This window comes from Megalobrama amblycephala, linkage group LG21 (assembly GCF_018812025.1).
Source record: "Megalobrama amblycephala isolate DHTTF-2021 linkage group LG21, ASM1881202v1, whole genome shotgun sequence".
NCBI lineage: Eukaryota > Metazoa > Chordata > Actinopteri > Cypriniformes > Xenocyprididae > Megalobrama > Megalobrama amblycephala.
This window is the reverse complement of record NC_063064.1, coordinates 16,036,444-16,064,312: the sequence shown is the minus strand read 5'-3', so window position 1 is coordinate 16,064,312 and position 27,869 is coordinate 16,036,444. Positions and strand designations below refer to the sequence as shown.

The 27,869-nt window shown below is 35.6% G+C and overlaps 3 protein-coding genes across 7 annotated transcripts in view; 1 reads left to right on the top strand and 2 right to left on the bottom strand.

The window, feature by feature from the left end:
- foxp4 (forkhead box P4) overlaps positions 1-5,341 on the bottom strand; it is a 363,043-nt gene extending 357,702 nt beyond the window's left edge. For 2 of the 5 annotated variants that reach the window (XM_048172841.1, XM_048172843.1), the window contains exons 1-2: positions 5,180-5,339; positions 4,795-4,863 (exon numbers count right to left, since the gene is read on the bottom strand). The gene's annotated coding sequence lies outside the window, so the exon portion shown is untranslated. The other 3 variants (XM_048172842.1, XM_048172844.1, XM_048172845.1) reach the window with 2 other exon arrangements.
- A 9,360-nt stretch (positions 5,342-14,701) lies between these two features.
- fam72a (family with sequence similarity 72 member A) lies at positions 14,702-21,915 on the bottom strand. Its single transcript, XM_048172728.1, has 5 exons — positions 21,630-21,915; positions 21,082-21,275; positions 20,879-20,956; positions 20,033-20,157; positions 14,702-16,440 (listed from the first exon to the last, which is right to left on the bottom strand). The coding sequence occupies exons 2-5, from the start codon at positions 21,225-21,227 to the stop codon at positions 16,346-16,348; spliced, it is 444 nt and encodes a 147-aa protein (XP_048028685.1). The 5' UTR covers positions 21,228-21,275; positions 21,630-21,915; the 3' UTR covers positions 14,702-16,345.
- A 924-nt stretch (positions 21,916-22,839) lies between these two features.
- The window catches only part of srgap2 (SLIT-ROBO Rho GTPase activating protein 2), a 103,610-nt gene continuing 98,580 nt past the window's right edge, over positions 22,840-27,869 (top strand). Inside the window, 2 exon segments of the mRNA XM_048172727.1 lie at positions 22,840-22,994; positions 23,830-24,278. Coding sequence (XP_048028684.1) covers positions 24,212-24,278 — 67 coding nt within the window. The 5' untranslated portion in view covers positions 22,840-22,994; positions 23,830-24,211.

Sequence of the window (27,869 nt, the reverse complement as noted above, 5' to 3'; positions counted from 1 at the left end):
AATACTTATATGTATAATACTAACACCTTAAAATAAAGCATAACCCTTTATTTTAATGTTACTCAAATAAGTACTGAGTAATATTAATTAACTACAAGTACTTACTATAGAGTTACAGTTAGGGTTTGGTTAAGGATTAGTTACTTGTAATTATGCATCATTTACAGTTATTACTATAGTAAGAACATGTAATGTGTAACTACGTCACATTAAAATAAAGTGTTACCCCCATTTTCTCTTAAAAGGAGTAAATAATAGTTCTTACACAAACTTTAAACCCATCTCTGCTTCACCTGTGCACCTCTGTCACTGCTGAGGAACTTTCAAATAGCTCCACCTAGTGGTCCATCTAGATTAAACACATTTGAACCAAATCCTGCTGAATTTTCTTATTCTATAAGAATAGTTAACACTATGAGATTTTTTTTTGCTTCGTTTTATTATCATCTAAATCTCTTAGTGTCAAATATTTAAAAACAAAAAGTCTGTTCCAAGTTTCTTGCTCTGTTCGGAAGTGCTGTCAAAACAAAAGGCAACAACAACTGTTTGTCATCGCTACAGCCCCTGGGAGCATCGCTGTTTGCTCGGAACAGGCATCTGGCTATTGTTAACAACGACTGCTTCACGAACCCCAAACTGTTGACATCCGGTGTATCTTTTACAATTTGGAAAGATAGCAGGGTTAGACCATAATGTACCTTTCCGAATTCAAGGCCATCGTTCAACGACACGTTCTGCAAGCTAGATCATTACTGTGATTTTCAGATCAATGATAAATTCATTTATATTTTTAAAGGTATAAGAAAAGCTGAAGTGAGGCAAAAAGAGGAGGTTGGCTACAACTTACACCCTCACCCCCCTCCTTTTTTTCACCATAACCCTTATCGTCCTGGGCTAGAGGGACTTGCTAGGCTATAGCCACCTGCAAATTACAACTTAGTACTTGAAGAGTTAAGAATGTGTTTCTTTCAGGCTATTGTTGGAGTGCGCGGGTCAGGGGGTGGGGCGAACAGATTCTGGTAAGAGCCTTTAATCCACAGGCTGTCAGGCCCAAACCCTGCTTGACGCCCTATTGAAGTGTAACAGAACAAAACATTGGGCCCCTCGCTAAGCTCCTGCCCGGGCCCCATTCACAGCGACAGGAGAGCAAATTCTTCAGCTGCAAAGAGCCCCCTTCTTAAAGGGGAACACACAAACTTCAAAACAATGCAACACAGAGGTGGAACATATAAATGGCCAATCACTGTCGAGAGTGCATTTGTCAGGGACAGAAAATCTTGACATTATTTCCCCCTGCATTTTCAAATCGCAAACAATTCAAATATATTGAATCGACCGCAACAATGCAGACAGAAAAATATGAAAATGTAGCATTGTAATGAAAGCATTTCAGATGTCTAGTTTTCTAACATATACATTATACTAAAAAAAATATATAAATTACGTATATATCATTTTATACTATTTGATGTTGAAGGTCTCAATATAAATTACCTTTCCAAACAGGCACAAAAAGAAAATCACTTTGCCACCTCCGTTGTCCTTGTGAAATTTACATTAATTTGCTTTTAAATGAAGGTTTTAGTATTTAACTTTAGCTACACATTCATTTGGAGAATGCAGAGGAGACCATTCACTGAGAAAAAAAAAAAAAAATTTTTTTTGCAAATATGCCCTTTAACTCCGAAGGCTTGAAAACAGATGTGAACGTTGCACATTTTAGTACATTTGGCCTGACTCAGACTATTGGGAATCAGAAATGGAAATACCAAATGTACAACAAAATATGACAAGTTTTATTACGTTATAATTAGCGAGGATTATTTTACCCTCTTATGAAGAGAGTAATAATTTGATGAACATGAATTTAATACTTTTTAACTAATGAAAGCCCTGTGGAAATTTTCTGAAGGTTAACTATATACTGCCGTGTTCAAATTAGACTTGACTGTGCTATGAGTGGAATCTTTTTCACTGAGGCTGAAAAGTAAATTAATTGAAACAAAGAATAAAATAAACAAAAACAGTATAATTAATTGCAATTAAACTGAAATAGCTGTATTACCAGTTTTAATTAGGTTAAATCTTTTAACTTCTAATATCTAATGAGCTATTCTAATATAGAGAGTATAATAATAATATATTTGTGGTATTGGAGAAGATCTCAGCAGTATGTATATTAGGCAAAACTTGCATTAATCAGACGGATCCACTGACCAACCGCAGCTCTAATGCTCTAGGTTAAGAGATGCATATTCATGATACATGTTTTCAAATGCACAGACATGACCGACAGACCCAACCCCCTCCACAAGAAACCAGACCCCCCCTCTACCACCCCTATTACCCTTTTAATTACAAAACCGTGCTGGAGTATTAAAGGTTTGTTTAGATAAAGCAGAGCATCTGGTGAGATTAGCTCTACATTATTCTTCGGGAGCAGAATAAAATGTTAAAACAGAAGACCGTCAGGAATACAGTGACATTTAGGTTCCATCTCCACCATAAAGAACGCAGCTGCTGCCGTCTAAAATTGTGTTGTGGCATTTTGATCATTTTGGATCAATAAATCAGAACTGCCCATCATAGCTCTCATAATGAATTATGTTTTTTAATAATGTGATTTATTGAATACATAATGAGTGAGGTTTATCTGTAGCTAATCAAGCTAATCAACAAATTAAATTATAACGTAAATGTGTATGATTATTATCTTGGGTAATACAGGCATTTAAGAGGCTGAAGGGAGGTACAGTGAGTTCCTGCAAATACTCAAGTGAAACCTTGGACTCTTTGTCGAAAAGTAACACGGCAGCAAGCTGTGGGAAGTCGACAGACCTCAAGGTTAATGGTAGTTATAAACTGTAGAACTAAAAGTAAAATGCAATATTTTTAAGAAAAAAACAAATAAAACTGCTCTGTGCACTGTAAAAATGTGTAAAATTAGCAAACACCACTACAAAAATCACAAACTGACATAAAAAGCAGAGTCAAACTGCCCAACTAAATGAAACACCGATCACCATAGTGGTGACCAAATATGTTCAAGAAAATCAACATCAACATCTAAACCTCTGTTAATTCTTGTGTTTCTCTCAGGTGTCGTCAATGTTGGCAGTTAAAAAATTAAGAGTTCTTAATTCATCTTTGACATCTGTCTGTCATTCAGATATTTTTGTTTACATTTTACTTAAATTTGACTTGTTTTAAATGGTTGACATTTAAGGAATTAATTTGATTTATTCAAACTCAATTCTATTTGTTGAATTTAATTAATAATATTCCTTGTAATCTGTTGCCAAAATTTTATGGAGTAGATATAACATATTACTTTTTACAGTGTGTGTGTGTGTGTGTGTATATATATATATATATATATATATATATATATATATATATATATATATATATATATATATATATATATATATATAAAACAAAATGTTGATTGTGGTTGTTTTTGGATTACTTGTTCAAGCCATAAAGAATTATTCCTACACCAAATTACTAAAACCAATTCAGATCCACAGTAATGCTAAAGGTTATACAGTAAACATTAAAAGCATATATTTTAGCGTGATCAAATTATATTTAACTTATATATTTATGTATTTAACTTCAGAGTCTCCTCATACAGATGAGTGGTATTTAACTGGACTGATTTTTAAAATGAGGACTTGTAAGCAAAAGATGGACAGCTATTCTTGTGAACTAACGGACGTCATGTCCCTTTAGAAAATTAATTACAAGCTTCAAAAAACGCTGTAAAATCAAACAGCTCATGCAAAGATACTCCATCCTTTTCTTATTGTAATGACGTTCACTGTTGTGTATTTCAAGAAGCGCAACACTGACTTCCACGTAGAATAAAAATCATTCGGTACTATTAAATACTTTTTTTATAATCGTTTAGTCCAAAATTACATTTGCAGATGCCAAATAGGCCTACATTTTAATTTTGCGGATCAATCGTTCAAGAAAGAGTGGAGAAAATGTGGATGCATTTAAACTATTAAAAAAAATCTTTAGATTATCATAAACTATTTACAAAGCTGAAAAGTGATTCTGGAATAAGCGGCAGATCAAAGCAACGTTCCGTAATCCTGGTAAAATTATACAAGCGATCGAGTTGAAGCGATCTGAATCCTTGTATTATGGCGCCCTCTTGTGGGCCAGTGCCCAGCTGCTGCAACAACCCACTAACAAATACAGTAGTTCAACCAAACAAACGAAACCTCTCTCTAAAATATACCCATTCAAAACTGTAGTAGGACACAAAAAGAGAAGTTAGGCCTCCGTCGACATTCACGTTCAATGTCAATAAAAAAGATGCAGTGGAAGCTATGGTGACTGAGGCTTTCATCCCCTAATATTTTACATATCCCTTTCTTTTCCATTGTGTTCCACAATGTTTATAATATTGACATGATAAATACTTAAACTAATGAACATTATTACATTTATCTATTGGTTTGGACAAACCATTAACAAAACAAAGTGGCATAATATGAATAACCAGCAGATGGAGACAATTGCCATGTATAGGCACATGCTCAGCAAATTAATTTATTTTTTCTGTCTATACAGCATATTATATATATATACACAAGACTTGAAACATAGCATCATCATCTTAAGACGCATTTATTATTATTATTTTAAAAAGGATTTGAAATTAGACTCAGAAATCAGAAATAATTCCCCCGTGTAAACATTTGAGTGGTTAAAAAATACAAGAGTGTTACAGTAAACAGTAGAAAAGCCTGCTTTAAGTCGTTTTAAATGTCTACTGACCTGTTTAAATCCTTCTCTCCACATTTTGGCCCAGGACAACATGGCCATGATTACTTCGGTGTATCCTGCCTATGAAGAAACAAGCCTATTAATATTTATGTGGTAGCTTCTAAATGTGATGAATTACCATCTTTAAGACACCTAAAGATGTTTCGTTTAAGTAAGTATCAAAAACAAAAACATAAGTTGTTAGCTTGTTTAGGCCATTTGTTTACGTGATAAGTACAGCTTCAAGTAGGCCTATAGCAGCTGAATGTTGACATGAAACTGACTCTTAGAAACAACTACTGATAGGCTCTTTTGGGAAAAAACGCAAATAACCAAGTAGAAAACTAATAACTTTTATGCAATATAAGTGCGTTACTAATCCGAACTTTCTGCTCACCTGAAGGAGGAGCGCATGCGCACTCAGAGTCCATCAATTTGACGTTGCGTTTGTTGGCCTTGTTCCACTCACAATCCATCGTGACATACAGAAGCGACACATATGCTACTATTGGGTAGTACGTTTAAGTGAGTCCATGTTTCATAACGGCCACTGCTGAGCACCTTTCTGAAACCCCTAACTAAAAACACAAGGCTTTTCTTTCTTTCGCGATATGACCAACAACGAACGTTGCGCAGTTACGCTACCATAGTTACCTATTTATTTCTATGAGGAAAACGACAGATTAAAATGAAGTGAAAAAGCATGTAAATTGTTATAAGATTTTCTCTTTACATAAAACAAAAACTTTTTTGTCAGTGTATGGAATTAAATTATCAAATGGGTACAAGTAATTTAGGGATTTTTATAACGCTCTGTGCCTTTGACTTTCCACGAATTAAGATAATTAATAATATACAGTAACTTACTGTGCAAAAGTCTTAGGCCATACCAGGTTTGTTGTTTTAGCAATGTTTTAATGACCATCCATATTTATGTTTTGGTCTTCATTACAATACAAACAGGAAATACAGTAAATATGTGTACATATTTCCTGTTTGTATCAGAACAAATGGCTTCTTTAAGCAAAAATCAGTATTTAGTGTGACCTCCTGGACTTCCATTTTCTCAAGAAAATCTGAGAAACTTCTCATCATATTTTGAAAGTTTTGTTGGCCTTCCAGTCCTTTTCCATTCCATTTAGGTTTAATAGAGCCAAGTTCCTGCTATTGCTCAAGTGTAATTGGAGGTTTTTTAATACTGTTTTTGTGTATTTTCTGGTTATATAAGAGACTGAGAAATAATTATACATAGTCATTATTCCATTGCTAAAACAAAATCTAATGGTCGCCTAAGACTTTTGCACAGTACTGCATAATAGGCCTATCTTAAAATCCGCAATCATAGGGTTTGAAGAATCTTGCAAAACACTTGTTTCAAAAGAGTCGACTGACTTAAAAATTCATGAAATATTAAGCCATTCATATTGATGCAAAGAGGGCCGATAAGGTGGACACTATTTCTTATCCTGTAGTTCCCTCTAGTGGACAACATTTGCATTGCAGCTTCTATCTGTCATTCATTGTTACCAATAAGAGGCTGACATTTCAAAAGGTGCCCAAGAATGCTTTTTCACAAGATGTAATATAAGTCTAAGGTGTCCCCTGAATGTGTCTGTGAAGTTTCAGCTCAAAATAACCCATAGATTTTTTTAAATTAATTTTTTTAACTGCCTATTTTGGGGCATCATTAACTATGCACTGATTTTTTTCAGCGCACCGCCCCTTTAATTCGCGTGCTCCCTGCCACACGAGCTCTCGATTATATTACAGCACATTTACAAAGTTCACACAGCTAATATAACCCTCAAATGGATCTTTACAAGATGTTCGTCATGCATGCTGTATGCATGCTTCGAATTATGTGAGTAAAGTATTTATTTTGATGTTTATATTTGATTCTCTATGAATTTGAGGCTGTGCTCCGTGGCTAACGGCTAATGCTACACTGTTGGAGAGATTTATAAAGAATGAAGTTGTGTTTATGAATTATACAGACTGCAAGTGTTTAAAAATGAAAATAGCGACGGCTCTTGTCTCCATGAATTCAGTAAGAAACAATGGTAACTTTAACCACATTTAACAGTACATTAGCAACATGTTAACGAAACATTTAGAAAGACAATTTACAAATATCACTAAAAATATCATGCTATCATGGATCATGTCAGTTATTATTGCTCCATCTGCCATTTTCGCAGTTGTTCTTGCTTACCTAGTCTGTTGATTCACCTGTGCACATCCAGACGTTACTGCCTGCCCTTGTCTAATGACTTTCATAATGTTGGGAACATGGGCTGGCATATGCAAATATTGGGGCGTACACCCCGACTGTTATGTAACAGTCGGTGTTATGTTGAGATCCGCGTGTTTTCTGGAAGTCTTTTAAACAAATGAGATTTACATAAGAAAGAGAAAGCAATGGAGTTTGAAACTCAATGTATATCTTTTCCATGTACTGAACTCTTGTTATTCAACTATGCCGAGGTAAATTCAAATTTTGAATCTAGGGCACCTTTAAAAAATCTAAGCATCAGAAATTCATGAATTGTTTTTAAGAAAATTTCAATAAGATTACATTTGTGCACTGTGTTAACAAATTATAGGGAAATTAGTCATTACAGTCCACCTTAAAACCCACAAAAAGACACATTACTTGCAAATGATTGAATTAATCAATCAAATTTACTAATAACACTTTTAAATGTGACGTATGTCAGAATGGGGAAGTTATCCAAAAAGAAAAAAAAGAAAGAAATGATGTGCACAGATAAATCATTTATAATAAACACTGCAATATTCCATAAAAAACAAGAATTTTGATTTCATTGGGCAATGGGCAATTACAGGGTTTAACAGAAAGTGATTCTGCTTTTTCTCAAAGATGCATAAAGTATTTCAATGCCTTTTGAGTAACCCAATACTTTGATAGTCACACCTAGGTATTTGTTAGTGAGCTCTACGCACTGTTATCCGCTGCACTATAAGACATATTTAATCAGTTTTGACCTTTTAATATCATTCCTAATCTCCCTATGGACAACACTCCATTCAAAAACTTGCCATTTCTCACACACACTGACAGACCTTTTCAGGTCCCCTTTTCTTAAGGTGACTCAGTCTTCACTCTGAGACATTCTTAAAGATTGACAGCCCCTGTCAGTGAGGGACAATGGCAGCTCCTGTCAGTGACTGCAAACCAACCCCCACACTTTCACACACTATAAAATTATTTAGCAGCCAAGCAGGTATTCTGATGGTAGCCAACATGTTCAGGCGACGGATATACCTGCATAATATTAGCCATGATTGCTGAATCTCTACTTGCATGTTTGAACATCTATACATGGGATACAGGCCAGTGTTTTTTGTTTTTGTAAGTTTGATCAGGTATACATTGAGCTGTCTACTTTGGCAGTCCTCATTGTCATTGTGCAATTGTAGATCTCACCTTTAATATGGATGAATCATATTTGCGAAAATATGAATTTTAGTCTAGTTTTAGTTAATTAGTTAGTTTTAGTCATCAGTTAAAGGGATAGTTCACCCAAAAATGAAAATTCTGTCATCGTTTACTCACCGTCAAGTTGTTCCAAAATTGAATAAATTTCTTTGCTCTGTTGAGCACAAAGGAAGTTATTTTGATGAAAGTTTGTAACCAGGCCACTTTGGGGCACCATTGACTTCCATAGTAGGAAAAAAACTACTATGGAAGTCAATGGTGCCCCAAAACTGTTCCGTTCAACACATTCTTCAAAATATCTTCCTTTGTGTTCAACAGAACAAAGAAATTTATACAGGTTTGGAATAACATGAGGGTGAGTAAATGATGACAGAATTTTCATTTTTGGGTGAACTATTCCTTTAACATTTTTTTTTGTCATAGATGTTTTTAATGAAATTAACACTATTTCAATTGAACATTAATGCATTTTGCACATTCACAAGACTTTTGGAGATAATGTTTTCATAACTTAATGTGAATGTTAAGAAAACGTTCTTAGAACATGTCATATATAATCTAATGAAAATGTTTAAGTGTGGTGTGCTATTTTTTATGAATTCATACGATCTGACTCATATAAACAGATGATTTGTATGTAAAATGTCATCATAAAGGTCCACCCTTAAACATAAAACCTTAGCGGGACCTGATAAGATCATACAGATGAGTTGAATGAGACTTTGCCTCACCGCCAGTGTTGCGGAAAGTTACTTTTAAAAGTAATGTGTTACAATATTGCGTTACTCCAAAAAAAAAGTAACTAATTGCATTACTTAGTTACTTTTATGGAATATAATGCATTACATTACTTTTGTGTTACTTCTCACCTGGGCTGGGCTGGGCTTGCTTGCTCAATTTTTGGTAAATGTAAATGCCATTTCACACCAAAAGTGAAATAAATAAGCCTCAAGCTGATGGAAATGCAAAGTCACGCCTATACAGTAGAGGGCACAGCTCAAACAAACCTTACAGCTTGCTGCTATTCTGGAAAATATGGAAGCCCATTTCCGCCACTAAATAAAAAAATAAAAAGAGTAATTGCGACTTTTTATCTCAGAATTCTGACTTTTTATCTCACAATTCCGAGTTGTAAAGTTACAATTCTGAGATATAAACTCGCAATTGTGTGATATAAAGTCACAATTCTGAGATATAAACTCGCAATTGCGTGATATAAAGTCAGAATCCTGACTGTTTTTCTCGCAATTCTGACTTTTTTTCTCGTAATTGTGGAGTTATAGTCAATTCACACACACCACGACAAAATGGCGTCATTACCTGCCGCAAACCAGTGTGTAGGAGGTGTGGTCAGGAGAAAAACTTCATAATTTAAGTGCATTTAACTTACATTTATTAACACATTCAAATACACCCACAAATTTATATTTTATAAGTAATGCAACCAAACTTAAATATTTTAAGTATATTGTAATTATATTTTTAAGTAAATATAAAATCCGGGCTAAGAATGTATAAAGTCAGAATCCTGACTGTTTTTCTCGCAATTCTGACCTTTTTTCCTCGTAATTGCGAGTTATAGTCTCAATTCTGAGATATAAACTCGCAATTGTGTGATATAAAGTCACAATCCTGACTGTTTTTCTCGCAATTCTGACCTTTTTTCCTCGTAATTGCGAGTTCTAGTCACAATTCTGAGATATAAACTCGCAATTGCGTGATATAAAGTCACAATCCTGACTGTTTTTCTCGCAATTCTGACTTTTTTTTCTCGTAATTGTGAGTTATAGTCACAATTCTGAGACATAAACTCGCAATTGCGTGATATAAAGTCACAATCCTGACTGTTTTTCTCGCAATTCTGACTTTTTTTTCTCGTAATTGGGAGTTCTAGTCACAATTCTGAGATATAAACTCGCAATTGCATGATATAAAGTCACAATCCTGACTGTTTTTCTCGCAATTCTGACTTTTTTTTCTCGTAATTGTGAGTTATAGTCACAATTCTGAGATATAAACTCGCAATTGCGTGATATAAAGTCACAATTCTGAGACATAAACTCGCAATTGCGTGATATAAAGTCACAATCCTGACTGTTTTTCTCGCAATTCTGACTTTTTTTTCTCGTAATTGGGAGTTCTAGTCACAATTCTGAGATATAAACTCGCAATTGTGTGATATAAAGTCACAATCCTGACTGTTTTTCTCGCAATTCTGACTTTTTTTTCTCGTAATTGTGAGTTATAGTCACAATTCTGAGATATAAACTCGCAATTGCGTGATATAAAGTCACAATTCTGAGACATAAACTCGCAATTGCGTGATATAAAGTCAGAATCTTGACTGTTTTTCTCGCAATTCTGACTTTTTTTCTCGTAATTGGGAGTTCTAGTCACAATTCTGAGATATAAACTCGCAATTGCATGATATAAAGTCACAATCCTGACTGTTTTTCTCGCAATTCTGACTTTTTTTTCTCGTAATTGCGAGTTCTAGTCACAATTCTGAGACATAAACTCGCAATTGCGTGATATAAAGTCACAATCCTGACTGTTTTTCTCGCAATTCTGACTTTTTTTTCTCGTAATTGGGAGTTCTAGTCACAATTCTGAGATATAAACTCGCAATTGCATGATATAAAGTCACAATCCTGACTGTTTTTCTCGCAATTCTGACTTTTTTTCTTCGTAATTGCGAGTTCTAGTCACAATTCTAAGATATAAACTCGCAATTGCGTGATATAAAGTCACAATCCTGACTGTTTTTCTTGCAATTCTGACTTTTTTTCTCGTAATTGCGAGTTATAGTCACAATTCTGAGATATAAACTCGCAATTGCATGATATAGTCACAATCTTGACTGTTTTTCTCGCAATTCTGACTTTTTTTCTCGTAATTGCGAGTTATAGTCACAATTCTGAGATATAAACTCGCAATTGCGTGATATAAAGTCACAATCCTGACTGTTTTTCTCGCAATTCTGACTTTTTTTTCTCGTAATTGCGAGTTATAGTCACAATTCTGAGATATAAACTCGCAATTGCGTGATATAAAGTCACAATTCTGAGATATAAACTCGCAATTGCATGATATAAAGTCACAATCTTGACTGTTTTTCTCGCAATTCTGACTTTTTTTCTCGTAATTGCGAGTTATAGTCACAATTCTGAGATATAAACTCGCAATTGCGTGATATAAAGTCACAATCCTGACTGTTTTTCTCGCAATTCTGACTTTTTTTTCTCGTAATTGCGAGTTATAGTCACAATTCTGAGATATAAACTCGCAATTGCGTGATATAAAGTCACAATTCTGAGATATAAACTCGCAATTGCATGATATAAAGTCACAATCCTGACTGTTTTTCTCGCAATTCTGACTTTTTTTCTCGTAATTGCGAGTTATAGTCACAATTCTGAGACATAAACTCGCAATTGCATGATATAAAGTCACAATCCTGACTGTTTTTCTCGCAATTCTGACTTTTTTTCTCGTAATTGCGAGTTATAGTCACAATTCTGAGACATAAACTCGCAATTGCGTGATATAAAGTCAGAATCCTGACTGTTTTTCTCGCAATTCTGACTTTTTTTCTTCGTAATTGCGAGTTCTAGTCACAATTCTAAGATATAAACTCGCAATTGCGTGATACTGTATAAAGTCAGAATCCTGACTGTTTTTCTCGCAATTCTGACTTTTTTTTCTCGTAATTGCGAGTTATAGTCACAATTCTGAGACATAAACTCGCAATTGCATGATATAAAGTCAGAATCCTGACTGTTTTTCTCGCAATTCTGACTTTTTTTTCTCGTAATTGCGAGTTATAGTCACAATTCTGAGACATAAACTCGCAATTGAGTGATATAAAGTCAGAATCTTGACTGATTTTCTCGCAATTCTGACTTTTTTTCTCGTAATTGCGAGTTATAGTCACAATTCTGAGATATAAACTCGCAATTGCGTGATATAAAGTCACAATCCTGACTGTTTTTCTCGCAATTCTGACCTTTTTTCCTCGTAATTGCGAGTTATAGTCACAATTCTGAGATATAAACTCGCAATTGCGTGATATAAAGTCAGAATCCTGACTGTTTTTCTCGCAATTCTGACTTTTTTTCCTTGTAATTGTGAGTTATAGTCAAAATTCTGAGATATAAACTCGCAATTGCGTGATATAAAGTCACAATCTTGACTGATTTTCAAGCAATTCTGACTTTTTTCCTCGTAATTGCGAGTTATAGTCACAATTCTGAGATATAAACTCGCAATTGAGTGATATAAAGTCACAATCCTGACTGTTTTTCTCGCAATTCTGACTTTTTTTCTCGTAATTGCGAGTTATAGTCACAATTCTGAGATATAAACTCGCAATTGTGAGAAAAAAAGTCAGAATTGCGAGATAAAAAGTCGCAGTTACTCTTTTTATTTTTTTATGTAGTGGCGGAAACGGGCTTCCATTGGAATAGGACGTAGGAGAAGAAAGTTCAGCATTCTTTACTTCAACAATGAAACAAAAAAATGAAACACAAATTTTTCTGTTTTTCTGAAGCCATTTTTGCTTATTAGTATTGCTTAGATCATCAAGAATCAGCAGAAAAGACATTGCTTAATAAACTTATTTGTGTTAACATTTGATTATTGCAGGTTTGTGTAATATTCTGTAATAGTTGGCATTTCGCTGTATTATTTATTTTGAGGAATACTTAATGTTTTCATGTAAGTGAGATGAGTAAATGCATGCTCACAGTTAGTCTACAACTACAATAACCATAATAGGAGAGGTGTCAGTCAATAAATGTGAAAAAGTAACTTGCATTACTTATTTGAAAAAGTAACTCAGGTATTTTGTTGTAATTCGAAAGTAATGCATTACTTTACTGGTTATTTGAAAAAAGTAATCTGATCACATAACTCGAGTTACTTGTAATGTGTTACCCCCAACACTGCTCACCATACCAGTCTGTGACCTAAAACAGAAATAATTGTGTTGGACCCTAAACAGCTCAGTTTCTTTATCATAGTGTGCTGGCTCCACTGAAATGTCATTTCATTCACTGTAAATTCAGCAAACCGGTCTTGTGTTTGACAGCATGTGATTTTAACCATTAACATGATGAAAGTGGCAGAACTAAACATTTTGTGTGGTATAATTATGTTGCACAAAATATTATTTCTAACATCTATGATTTCAATTGCATTTGTCAGGAGGTATGCACATAGAAAGAGACGCTGGATTAGGGACAAGCATTTTGACAGATGAATTACTGACGTCTGGGGGTGTGTTTATAAAGACAAAGGCTGATTTGATAGATGGGCTTCAAATACTGAAAAGTGCTGTTCAAGCTCAGATATGTCTGAACAGTTATATGGAAAATAACTTAAATGAGGGCTGTGGTTATGGGTTGCTGAAATAGCATGTGTTTGATTCTAAGAATCATTAAGACATTCCCACACCTTCCTTTTATGGGCAATCATATTTTCTCATTTGAGATTATGGGCATGGATTTTAGCCTAACATCCTCCTGAGAGAGAAAAAATAAAATGTGTCAACATTTCAAATACATTATTAACCAATATGATGTTTACAACTATCCCACCTTTTATTTTTAAGCCTTTCAAATGTCAATAAATTAGCCTAAATTTGATAGAAAATGTCTGTGAACTGCAATGTTTAGGTCATACAAGTTTTTATTTGGATTTAAATCTGGGTCATTCCAGCCTTGTTTATTCAAATTAATATTTTTTTATAGTCGCTGCATGCTTTGTGTCACAGTTCTTCTCTAAAATCAATCTTTGTCCTATATGCACATCTGTGGTTTAATGAAATATAAAACATTCCATTTTTTCTTTTTCCTGCTAAAAAAGAAATTCCAGTCAGACCATGATAAAGGGGTTCCCTGGATGTTCAAATGTATTTTGTTGCTTTCTCTGGATTCTAGCGCGTTATAGGCTTTCCTCCTTCTGTCTACCCACTTTCTCAGAGGTGAATCTGAAAAATATTGAAGAGATTGCTTCAAGGTTTATGCCATTTCAGCAAAATAGTTCTGCGTTTGTGTCAGCATTGTAGCTGCTGTTTTTGCACTTCTGACAATTGCTTTTCTTGTCTGGTTGCCCAGTTGGTCTAGTACTCCAAAATGGATTTAATGGTTGAAATAAAAGGTAGAATATTTATGTTTAACTGTTATAGTGGACACAGTGATCCAAGGAATATTTGTACATATTGGGGTAAACAGATTTTTGTCAGGGGATGTTTTTTTATTATTGTTATTATATATTCTAAAGACATCTAAATATATTTATTGGATCATTTTAACATAGAGACTTAAAAAAAAAGAAAAAAAATTAAAAACAATCTTACCAACCCCAAACTTTTGAACAGTAGTGTGTTTTGATCTGACATAAAATAATTTTAAAATGACAGTAATGAAATTTGGTGCATCAAGAAAATGTACACAGGTATATCCACATTAAAAATTTAATATCAAGACATTCAGCATACAAAACAGCCCAAAGTTTAAACCAACAACATATTGTCAATGCAGATCAAAAGTATACAAACTTATTTTTTTTTTCATCCTCACACGGCGCAAATTAAATCATGTCAGTATAAATACAGTATCATGTCTGTTAATAAATACATTCAAAACATTGATAACTTAAATCAAATAAATCCTCTGTTAATAAGTTAAAATGAAAAACATATATTTTTTTTTTCATCATTTCATTTTGGTCATACAGTAAATGCATACTAAAGATCGCTTCAAGGCATAAAAGAGCCAACCCCTAAAAATGCTACACCTGAAAGCTATCACAATAGTGGTTGTTGATTCTTTTTGCTGTTGTTTTTACTGAAAATCCAACCTTCAATACAACATGACATAAAATGTTGCACTAAGACGTTTACAGCGGGCATAATAGCCTTCATATTGGACTGGAAAATCTGTATCATTACACAGTGAAATGGTAAACAAGATTGTGGAAAAACTACTACTGAATGACTACATCATGTCTTTGTAAATCAATACAAATAGAAGAGGATGCAAATCTTTTTGTTATCTCCATGGGAAAAAAAAAAACAATTAGGAAGCTAAAATTATTCATCCAGTATGTCACACAGTGTCATACAGTATTTCGTCTACAGTAATTAAGCGCAGATTTTTTTTCCCCGTCACATCTTCTCATGATTGCCCCGGTGACAAAGAGTGAAAGATAACTGGAGTACAAGAAAGTACAGATTTTAAACCACTGAAAACAGCATTAACTGAAAAGAGTGTGCCAAGCAAAGTACCATAGTAAAAAATGTTAAATTTGTTGAAATGCCAAATGTCACTGAGCTGAGACCGACTCTACTTAAAGCTGCCAAGTCATTTTGTGCCACTTCAAATGTCAAAGCTGTGAAAATAACAAAATCTAAATATAGAAAATAATTAGATAAAATACAGAACTATGCAGGGATGAACCTTATTTAGAAAAAAATTATTAGTACCAAAATTATGCCAACTGATATCCACTATATGCGTTACAAATTCAATTGAAATGGAGAAATATACTGGTAAACCATTAAAACATGGTAAATGTCAGTCATTTCTTCCTATAAAACCATCTAGACTTGTTCCATCTATCTATATATCCATCTATCTTTTTTTTTTTTTGGAAAGAAATGTCTAGCTGGGTAGCATTTTGTTGCCTCTCAACAATCTGCATAAGTACCACAGCAAATAACCTGTATTAACACCTCAAATAACACTGCTGTTAATCATCTTGAACAGACTGAAACATTTGTGAATGTTGTATAAGACACATGAGGATGACATCATAAATCTTAAAGTCCAATCATCATGTTTTGTGCTACTGCAACCGTAAAGCAAAGAAAACAGAAACATGTTTCTTTGGTAGTGGCACTCTAAAATACTTAAACTAATCTGAGAAGATGCTAAAAGAAAATAGCAAAAGAATGCATATGAATCAAGCTACGATAAAGATCATTTTGCCTTTTCCCACTCAGCTAAAGACAAGACAATGTGCTTTTAACGGAGATCTGTGTGAGTGAAAGCAAACTAGTTCGCTACCGTAAGAGTCTACTTCCTTTGGCCGTGAGTGTTTCTATCTGAGGTACTCTTCTTCTGAGAAACTGTCCAGGCTCTCATCATCGCTGTCTTCCAGTTCTGGAAGATCTCCCCACAGCAGAAGGTTCTGCCCTGTGAAAGAGACAGACTTGTATTATTGATAGTTGAAGCATTTATTAACATTATGTCCAAAATATGTGACCCGTGCTAGCAAAATGAGTGGGAATGCGCACGGGCTGATTTCGAGCTACAGGCAAAGCAAGTGAAAAATGCCAATTTTGGTCAAAATTGAGGTTTACACAAAAAATGAGTTAATTAAGCCCTCGTCTAGTGATCCCAATACTCCAAATAGCATTTAAACATCTAAAAGTATTTTATATTTGTACGTTTTCTGAGAGGAGTACCTTTCCTTTGACCATGCGCGCTTCCTCTCAGCACAAGTTCTGTAACGTTTTAAAGCGCAGCATTACAACTGGTTAACAAATCTCAAAGGCATGAGTCTGAACCAATGAAATGTGATTTTCAAACTCATGCTTATATAAAGAAAACCACCTAACTCGCGCGATCCCGATATACACATACAATCAGAAATACAGTATTTCAAAAAACCTGTCTTGGCGAGTATTCACGCAAACATCATCTGTTAAGTCTTAGTGACCGTTTGGTTAACTTATGGGTAAAAACATCTGATGTGTAACATTATATTAAATCCGTTTGGTAGGTCTTAATACAGGCTGTCCGTTTCATTAATGTTAATCAAACAATTGTGGAATCATCAAAAAATGCTGAATATATATATTTTTTCCTATAGATATGGGTTTTGACTTGGTTTGTGCCAAATTTGCTGGTATTACCAGGGATTTTAAGGTATGGTTCCTAGGTGATTTTGTTTTGGAACCTTCAGAAAACTTTAACTCGAATTTTCTCAAAATTGACTTTTTTTACTCTATCGACTTCAAACGTGTAGCTCAATCATTTTTTGCAGGACATAATTTTGAAGGTTTTTTTAATAACTAATTTTGTCAGCATGGATCACATATGTTCTTTAACTACTGTTCAAATGTTTGGGGTCTGTAAGACTTTTGAATGATTTTAAGTCGCTTATGCTCATCAAAAATACAAGGAAAAAAAAAAAAATGTAATGGCAAAGATGAATTTTCAGCAGTCATTACTCCAGTCTTCAGTGTCACATGATAAGAACAGCATTAATTTGAAACAGAAATCTTTTGGAACATTCTAAATGTCTTACTTTTGATCAATTTAATGCATCCTTGCTGAATAAAAGTATTACAAACCCGATTCCAAAAAAGTTGGGACACTGTACAAATTGTGAATAAAAACAGAATGCAATTATGTGGAAGTTTCAAATTTCAATATTTTATTCAGAATGCACCATAGATGGCATATCAAATGTTTAAACTGAGAAAATGTATCATTTTAAGGGAAAAATAAGTTGATTTTAAATTTCATGGCATCAACACATCTCAAAAAAGCTGGGACAAGGCCATGTTTACCACTGTGTTTACCACTTCTTTTTATAAAAGTCTGCAAACGTCTGGGGACTGAGGAGACAAGTTGCTCAAGTTTAGGAATAGGAATGTTGTCCCATTCTACAGGGACAGGCTTCTAGTTGCTCAACTGTCTTAGGTCTTCTTTGTTGCATCTTCCTCTTTATGATGCGCCAAATGTTTTCTATGGGTGAAAGATCTGGACTGCAGGCTGGCCATTTCAGTACCCGGATCCTTCTTCTACTCAGCAATGATGTTATAATTGATGCAGTATGTGGTTTGGCATTGTCATGTTGGAAAATGAAAGGTCTTCCCTGAAAGAGACGACGTCTGGATGGGAGCATATGTTGTTCTAGAACTTGGATATACCTTTCAGCATTGATGGTGCCTTTCCAGATGTGTAAGTTGCCCATGCCACATGCACTCATGCAACCCCATACCATCAGAGATGCAGGCTTCTGAACTGAGCGCTGATAACAACTTGGGTTGATCTTGTCCTCTTTAGTCCAGATGACACGGCGTCCCAGTTTTCCAAAAAGAACTTCAAATTTTGATTTTTCTGACCACAGAACAGTTTTCCACTTTGCCACAGTCCATTTTAAATGAGCCTTGGCCCAGAGAAAATGCCTGCGGTTCTGCATCATGTTTAGAAATGGCTTCTTTTTTGACCTATAGAGATTTAGCCGGCAACGGCGAATGGCACGGTGGATTGTGTTCACCGACAATGTTTTCTGAAAGTATTCCTAAGCCCATGTTGTGATTTCCATTACAGTAGCATTCCTGTATGTGATGCAGTGCCGTCTAAGGGCCTGAAGATCACGGCCATCCAGTATGGTTTTCCGGCCTTGACCCTTACGCACAGAGATTGTTCCAGATTCTCTGAATCTTTGGATGATATTATGCACTGTAGATGATGATAACTTCAAACTCTTTGCAATTTTTCTCTGAGAAACTCCTTTCTGATATTGCTCCACTATTTTTCGCCACAGCATTGGGGGAATTGGTGATCCTCTGCCCATCTTGACTTCTGAGAGACACTGCCACTCTGAGAGGCTCTTTTTATACCCAATCATGTTGCCAATTGACCTAATAAGTTGCAAATTTGTCCTCCAGCTGTTCCTTATATGTAAATTTAACTTTTCCAGCCTCTTATTGCTACCTGTCCCAACTTTTTTGGAATGTGTAGCTCTCATGAAATCCAAAATGAGCCAATATTTGGCATGACATTTCAAAATGTCTCACTTTCAACATTTGATATGTTATCTATATTCTATTGTGAATAAAATATAAAGTTAATGAGATTTGTAAATTATTGCAATCCTTTTTTATTTACAATTTGTACAGTGTCCCAACTTTTTTTGGAATCGGGTTTGTAATAAAAAAAAAAAAAAAAAAAAAAAAAAAAAAAAACATTAGATCACTGACCCCAACATTTTGAACGGTGGTGTATGTGTAGTTAAGCTTAAATACACATGAAATGAAACATAGCAACCACTTATCTTGCTGAATACAGATTCACATGCCAGCTTACACTTGCTTCCCGAACTTACACCACACAATAATAAAAAGTTCATTTGAAAGATCAGTTGGCAGCATCTTGTGTTGGCTGGGTTTCAATCAGTTATGACAATGCTACAGTACAAGGCACGTCTCATAAAACAAACAAACATAACAAAAGTTAAAAGACTAGCCTGGCACACTATTTTTGCAATAAAGACATCCTCCAAATGTATCAGGCAAAAGGCTCAATTACTGAAGATTTATACCTTTTAAAATGCCCTTTTGTGGCAGACCAAATACAACAAACAACAAAAAAGAAGCTTTCAACACTGTATCAGAAGATATGCCTTGAACTATTTGTTTTAGGATTTATTTGACAACCATTTATACAGTTCTTTCAGATCCTACAACCGGTTTTACATGCTTCACCTGCATATAAAAACCTTCACTAGTGTGAGTCAATCCGTGCATAATCACGGTCTATTACTGAGTGTTAATGGCCAAATCACAAGCAACAAGCAAGAGCATAGATGCAGCTGTTCTTCAAGTGTATTTTTAAATGTTTGTAGTTTTGTCAAAGTCTGTTACAAACCTTTTGTGTTTACATAGGATCTTTGAAGGATATGAGCAGATAATCTATGAAACAATGGTATGCAAATGCTGTCTGACCATAAGCAGTGGGCATAGACAGTGTTTTTACACCAGATGTCTCAAACCTGTTGCATCCAGTCTATTGATGGTGGACACAGCCTCACTGTTGAACATCCAGAAATGACCATTGTTGCAGGAGAGCAAGCAGGGCTTGCATGGGGCCACCACGTGATATCCCACAACATTCCCACTGAAAATGCAGAAAGAGCCAGAGAGACAGACAAAAACACAGGAATCAAATGCTTTGTGAGACACAATGACACAGAACAGCAAATGGCTCAGTGTAAACAAAGAGCTAAAAGCTAAAAGGGCAAAACAACATTTTTGAAGCCAACTTGCGAATCTAAATATGACAGTGTAAATATAAGGCAAATACACTCCTGTTTAAAAGTTCAGGGTTGGTCATATTTTTAATATGCACAATACAGTTTAAAAAAAACAAACAGTAATATTGTGAAAATAACTGTTTTCTATTTGAATATTTTTAAATGCTTAATTTTAGCAGCCATTATTACTCAAGTCTTCAGTGTCACGTGATCCTTCAGAAATTATTCTAATATGCCGATTTGCTGCTGAAGAAACAATTTTTATTATTAATCAATGTTGACAACACTACTTAATATTTTTGTGGAAATTCTGAAACATTTCAGAATTCTATGATGTATAGAAAGTTCAAAAGAACAGCATTTATTTGAAATAGAAATCTTTTGTAAAATTAAACATGCCTTTACTGTTGAATAATAATTAATAAAAAAAAAAAAATCTTACTGACCCCAAACGTTTCAACGTTAGTGTATATAACCATATTTGTTATTAATAAACTTAATGATTCCAAACACTAGTTGTGCTAAACACTATAGGCACTTTATGAATAAAAACAAAGTGATAGTATTTATTAAAGACCTCTTTACCATTTCAAACAAGCAATGTCTCTTAATTTGCATTTGCAGCTTTCAGTAGAATAGCAGCTTGCCACAAAATCAACTGTCCTAAATGGGGAAAACAACACAGACTTATGTTTATGTTTATAAGAAGCATCAAACAAAATATTATGATCATTTTTCTATATGTAATGAAAGGTTGGTGTGATGATGTCTGATCGTGGAAGCCTCACCTATTTGGGGGTATGTCGGTTGAGAACAACTCTATTTCCGTATCAGCCAAAAGCACTGCTTTCATCCCCCTCGTACACAGCAGACTGTCACAGAATACACAGTTGACTTGCGTCACACACTTATTCTTGAAATTTGAAGTAGACATTGTTGAGTTGAGATCTTCTCAAGTAAAGCTCCTAACCAAACGCGGTTCCTGTTGATTACAGAGATGATCAGAAATGATAACAGAGAGTCAGCACCTAAACTGAAAGCTACAGTAGATGTTTAAACAGTCTGACAGAGACGACCTGCACCTGTTTAGCCAGCTAGCCCTAGCCCGTTTTACCTGTATTACATTAGCAGTGTGTCCAAGTCAACAGTCTTTTGATCACAAAAACAGAAAAGCCCTTCAAATTAACATTACGGATGTAAATCACAGTAATTCCTAGTGGTCATTAATCGCTGTTAGGTTACAGAAAAGCTGTACCTTTCTTGTTATTAGAAAGCTAGCTTGCTAACTAAAATATGAACTATTTTTTTAACAAGCATGCCATGAAACCATTCTTACCTGTTATCGGATATCAGATAGTTCTAGATCTAAGCGGCAGAGAAATACATTGTACTGCTGTACAATCTCTCTCTGTCGTTACAACAGTGAATAGATTGCTAAGCTACGTTTGTTTACGTCCGCGTCAAAGCGGATATTCACTTCCTGAAATATTTTCAAACAGCCTGATTTCTAACGCTGATTGGTTCCAAATTAGCATATCCAACACATGATTGGTCAGCTCAAATTCCTTAGGTGATTGGTTGCAGTGCCAAAACCGCTAGTGAGGGGGAAGTCCGACTCATTTCCGCAAATTTCGAGTGAGTTGTTTCAAAGAGCTGGTTCAAAAAAAGGATTCGGTGATTCTTTTATCATCACGTGGTCTTTGACATCCCGTTGCGGTAGATTGCAAGCCATTTGTGGCGACGTGTTGCTGTTTATTACATATATTTCGATTCAGTCTTCTGATGTCACGTGCTCTAGTTCAGTTTGTTGCAGCAATGATTCAGTTCGACACAAACTTATTTAAAACATAAATATGATTTGAATTTACATGAAAAATAATCTCTTGGCTAAACAGCTTGCATGTTGTATTTAAAACAAACTCGGCAAGAAATTCAAGTGATTCCCAAGAGATCCAGTTCATTGGTTTAGTGAGTTGTTTGGTGCTTCAAATTGTTGCTGCCTTCCTCGCTAAACCTAATTAAATGCCCTGCGAAACGGCGTATAAGGAGTGAATAATCTTCCAGCTTGGAGCAAGAGAGCATAATTCTTGTCCCTTTTAACTAAGCAAACATTTCACTTAGTTCGCGTAGGTTGCTTCAACCAACTCGTTAATCCGTGAATTGTTCAGTTCGCTTTGTGAACTGTTCAGACCTGTTCATATGAATCGGTTCAACTGATTCATTGAAAAGATTCGACTCACAAGAAGATTTTGTTCATGAATCAGACATCGCTACAAAAAAAGGAGAAATGTAAGAAAAGAAAAAACAGGTATCGACAAAAATTATTTCTGATAAGGACGACATTGGCTAAATTAACGGAATTAAAATAAAACAGCAAAAAAGAAGTCTTAAAAAATTTCAGTTTTGAGTGAATGTTTTAAATGATTTCATTCACTCAAAACCATTTAAATCTGCGGCATGTGATGAATTTGTGAGATAAAACAATAATAATGCCTCAGAAATGTGTCTTTTGGCAATTTGATAGGTTCATGTCGTGTTCGTGTGTTGTAACCAATGACAATAGAGGGGGGTTGTTCTATCACTTCCATGAAAAGAGGCGGGGTTTGAGTTTGGGAAATTCAGAGAATAGCGTAACAGAAAGTCTTGAGGGAGAAATCTGGTAAATGAAACTCGAATTTAGACATGGAGATCGCCTTTTAAGGTAAGTGGTTTATCGAATCAGTTCAGCAGTATATGATACGGGCGCATCAGGCACGAGAAACCTCCGCAGTTCTCCGGATGAAATGCAGGAATCTCCTTAAGGAAAGCCCAGAACTATTCAGAGAGTCTCCAGGGGCCTCTCTGCTTTTCACATCACGTTACTCGACAAACTCCCTCTTGCTGCACATAGCCAGCCTCTTTCATTTTAGGACTAATAATTTTAGTCTCTTTTTAGACTTTAACATCATCTTTTCAATCCTCCAGTATACTGGACACATTTATTTGTGGGTTTCCTATCCTGTGACATCAGTTATGTTGTCAGAATTGGTCATTTGCATTTTCTTTGATTATGTTAGATATAAAATCATGAATGGCAGCATGTCAGAATGACTCTCCACACCTATGACACTAAGGGAAAAGTAGGCTATGTGTTTTTAATTGATGCCATACTGTTATGTGAAATATCTTGGCACGTAGGCTATGTCTTTGGGGAATGTTACCGATGAAATTACAGGAATGACAGCTAAATAATTATTATGCAAATTACAAAAAAGACTAATCAGGGTGTATTATTAATGGTTTATTTACAGTTGCAGTAGACACAATGTGTTCTTGTTTTTTTTTATAAACAAATATAAATAAACATTGTCATATCAGAATAATATTTTATTTCAAGTCCACATTTAGCTATTTAATGTGAGTCAGTTTACATTTTTCATAATTGTTTGTTTGTAAAGAGGAGGACGTCAAACGAAAATACTATGAGGAAGTTTACTGGAAGGAACTAGTCTTTAGAAATCTGATCCAGTGAACTTTTCTTTGCCCTGTGTGTTTAGTGTGATGCTGGGAAGTCTAATCCATGCCTTCATCCTGCACTGAGAAGACTCACTCGCCCGTCTGACCGCTGGAGGAAGGCTGAAACTTTTGAAGGCGCTGCGTACAGTCGCGCGGACCCAGTGTGAGTGAACGGTGGGATGAAACTCTTCTGTTTTTGCTTCATTCCTCGCGTGCTGTCACGGACATATTCTACCTAGGAAGCTAAACGGCTGCAGCTTCAACTAATAATGCGGCGTTATTGATCATCGAGAGGAGACAATACCCATCCCCTGCTTTCCATACCTACATAATCACTGGATATCTGTAGACGAAGTGCGGACGAAGAGGCTTTTGTTCTGCGGTGTTACTCGCTTTGACAGGACTTACTCCGTTTAGATCAATATGACGTCCCCGGCTAAATTCCGAAAGGACAAGGAAATTATAGCCGAATATGAAACGCAAGTTAAAGGTAAGTGAAATGTATCGCTAATATCAGGGGCTACCATTGTGTTGCGTATTTGATAGGTTACAGTGTATATGTATGAGCACAAATATCGTGTATGAGCACAATACGCAGTCTTTTTACCGTAGAAATACGCTTTTTATTTGGCTTTGTGAGAAACAATGCTAGCTCTTCTCCACATGTGGCAATGTGTCCAAGCGGAATGATAGAAATGCGATCGGTCAGTTAGTCAGTCAGTCAGTCAGTCGCCTGTGCTGTGTGTCAATACATACTAACTCAAACCTTTTAACTGGGTTTTACTATTCAAAACGGTGTTAATATGTTATTTGTGTGGCGTTTGTGTTGTTTTTCTGCATTGTTTTCCTCAGTCAGCTTGTGTAGGTTGTACGTATAGACAAGGCAGGGCGTTTTCTTTTGCCCTGCGTGTCTCTATACGAGCTGGTGTGGTGCTGTTCAACATTGATTTTTACGTCAGGTTGGCTGACATTGAGGTTTTACAGTGGGTCAGGGATTAAGCAACACGTTTAAAAGCCGTTTTGAGTTTTATCTGACAGAAAACTGTTGTGTCTTGGCAGCTTTGAGCGCGAATGAAGCAAAGGTGCGATGCTTGGTGACAGTTCGGTTATGGCTGTAACCTCATGGTATTCATACTACGCTGTGGTGGTGACAGTTTAAAGTGTTAGTTTGAAGGCCGAGGGAATGTTTTCCTGTTTTTGAGAAGAAATGTAATATTTTGTAAAGTTATTGTAACATTACACGGCGTATATTTCTTCACTCTCACAAATGATCTAGTGTTTTGTCTCACGAGAAGGGGTTCCGTTCCCATAGAAACATCTGTCTGATGAAGTAAAACGAAGCTGTTTTTAATTGAAAGACGAATTGAATGATTCACTTCATTAGTGAAGCTCTCTATCATATTATTCACGCCGTTATGTGTGCCTGCTCTTTTGTGTATTTGTCCGGTCACTGGCACATTGAATAGAGCAATTGAGCAGCCCTGCCTGTTGCTGCTGAGTGTAGGGAAAATGTCTTTTAATAAGAGTCAGTGAGTTTCTCATCTTAGAAAGTTTTATTCAAGTAGGTCATTGTGACATAAATATTGCTAAACAGAACATGAGCCTGGTTTATGGTGTCAAAATGCAGGTTTTGCATGGAAATATGGTGAAAATCCACATAAAAGCTGGTATGCTGGGCTTTTGGCTGGTTTTTGAGGCGTTTAGTCACTTTCCCAATAATTAGACTGGGAGACCATCTTAAACCAGCTAAGACCAGTGAACTTAGTTTCAGGGAACTTTATTCCCTAAAATCCTGATTTTCAGGCCAAAAGTAAATTAAGTTAATAAGTCATTCTGAATATACATTTTTAAAAACTGCTTTTTTCCCCCTTTCTTTATATACACAAATAAATCATTTCCACTAATCACAAATGGCTTGAAAATTAATGTTATTCATTGGTCCAAGAATGGGTACTCTGGTTGTCAATAGCGACAGTTGTCACACTTTCTCTTGGTGGAACTGGCATTTTTAGCAGCCTTCAAGTTGTTCATTTACATTTTTTTTTTTATTTAGTGATAAGATGAACTGCATTTTAAAGAGGTTAAATAATAATTTCACTCTCATCCTCATGAAGCATTTTGTCCAACACATTGATCTGCTCTCATGGAAGAACAAAATGTGTTTCAGTTTAAAAAATAAATTTGAATCTATAAACCTGATATTAATTTGACACTATTGTTCCTCCTCCAGCTCCTCTCTCTGGATGCTGTGTCATATCACTTTCCCTTGCCAATTTTAACCCCAGCCTCCCCCACAAGCAAATCGCTATTACTTTGCCATGCCTGAAAAATGCCTGTAGATCATTTTGCTCAATAATCTTGAGCTGACAGGAACTGGAAAGAAACAATAATAAGCATGATTTCTTCTCTCAGGAATTGCAAGGGCACATGCTGAAAAATGGCCTAGATTTCGAAAGCAGCCGTGCCTAGTGAAACATCGCTGATTTGGCTAAATAATCTGTCATGAATTAGTAGCAGAAAGAGGAAGCAGTAATTGCTTGGTGATCCATTTCTGTGCTGAGGCAACCAGACATGAGGAGAAAATCGGTAACTGGAGAAGTCAGAGAAAGACAGATCAAAGCTGCGTACAGTTCTAACCGTATTATCATTGATTAACATCAGCCTGATGCGAAACATATAGTTTTTCCATCAAAACTGTGTTCTTATTCCCAAATGTTGGTGCTTGTACCTTAAAGGGATAGTTTACCCAAAAATAAAAGTTCTGTCATCGTTTATTCACCATCAAGTTGAAGAAAGAAGAAGAAATTCATAGGTTTGGTAAATGATTCATTCATTTTTGGGTGAACTATTCCTTTAAGCTATTACAATCCAAGGGCCACGGGTAAACAGAATCTCATTAAACAGACTCTTCTCTGCAAATCTCAACACCTCTGGTTCTCCATTCAGATGCCTCCCAAATGAAACTCAACTCAAAGACTCACTCAGTCTCAGGTAAAGCTTCTCTTACCTGAAAGAACTGAGAGGGATGGAGCACTGCGCTTGAATTTCCGAGGACTGGCAGGAAATGTACAACTTTTCACAACAGCTGGATGGAAGGATTGAACAATGTAGCTATAATCCCTCAGACATGGGGAGTGAGCCTGTCAAGCAATTGAAAAGTGACGTAGAGCTTTCTGAAGCTGTGGGAAACAACATGATTGTCTGCTCTAATTGGCATCGGTAATAATAAAAAAAGAACGTCCTGGAAGATGCTTTTCCCCTCATTATACTCTGTGCCTGATGCATTTTTAACCATAAAGAACTAGAAGCGTTTTGAGACATTGTTATAATGATGATTTAAAGATAGACATTTCCTTCATTCATGTATAGATGGCTGCTCCTTGTTTGCGCAAGAGAAGCCATATTGTGCAAAATGGATTAGAGCAGGCGATTTTTGCAGATTAATTGGTTTTTAATAGCGATTTGACGCGTATGTATGTAGGTCGCTGTTGAATTCTGTTTGAAGTGCTGATGTTGGTGTTTTGGGGGAGGGTGTGAAAGCCTACTAACATATTCCCTCTCAACGCATTTCCTCACGTTTCCCTGTTTGAATGTCAGTAATAACTATGTTCATCCAGTTTCACTGCACGTAAGGCCTAAAAAGGACCATTGCTTTTGATCAGGTTTGTGCTATATTCTGGATGGCATCCTCTGTATTCTCGATTTCACTCTTTGACTTCTCATTTCTCATTCCATGACAGCATGTGTTTCTGCAGACAAGCGATATAGTGGAGTCTTTACAACCCAAGCAGCTGGCTTTATCTGGCAAAAAAAGGAATGGAATGAGAAAACCTTCACTTGGTTTTATTAGCAGTGGGGTGTATTTTCACACAGTTGTTCGGAGCTTTGAGCAGACAGGCTAAGGCTGATCTAATGAGGGACATCATGACGGATGTGTTAACATTTGTGAGTGATGTATAGACCAAGGTGATTAATTGAATGATATCTGACGGTTTAAGATTGTCAGCATCTGTTGATCAGTTTGCACACGCACATACGTAGCTATGTATATGTGTATTTAATATATTATATATTAGGGGTG

Excerpts from the sequence above, each read along its gene's own strand:
- fam72a (XM_048172728.1), bottom strand. The coding sequence starts at position 21,227 with ATGTCTACTTCAAATTTCAAGAATAAGTGTGTGACGCAAGTCAACTGT. Across the intron at positions 20,158-20,878 it reads GACATTGCTTGTTTGAAATG|TGGGAATGTTGTGGGATATC; the intron begins GTAAAGAGGTCT and ends CTGCATTTTCAG. Across the intron at positions 16,441-20,032 it reads CAATAGACTGGATGCAACAG|GGCAGAACCTTCTGCTGTGG; the intron begins GTTTGAGACATC and ends TCTCTTTCACAG.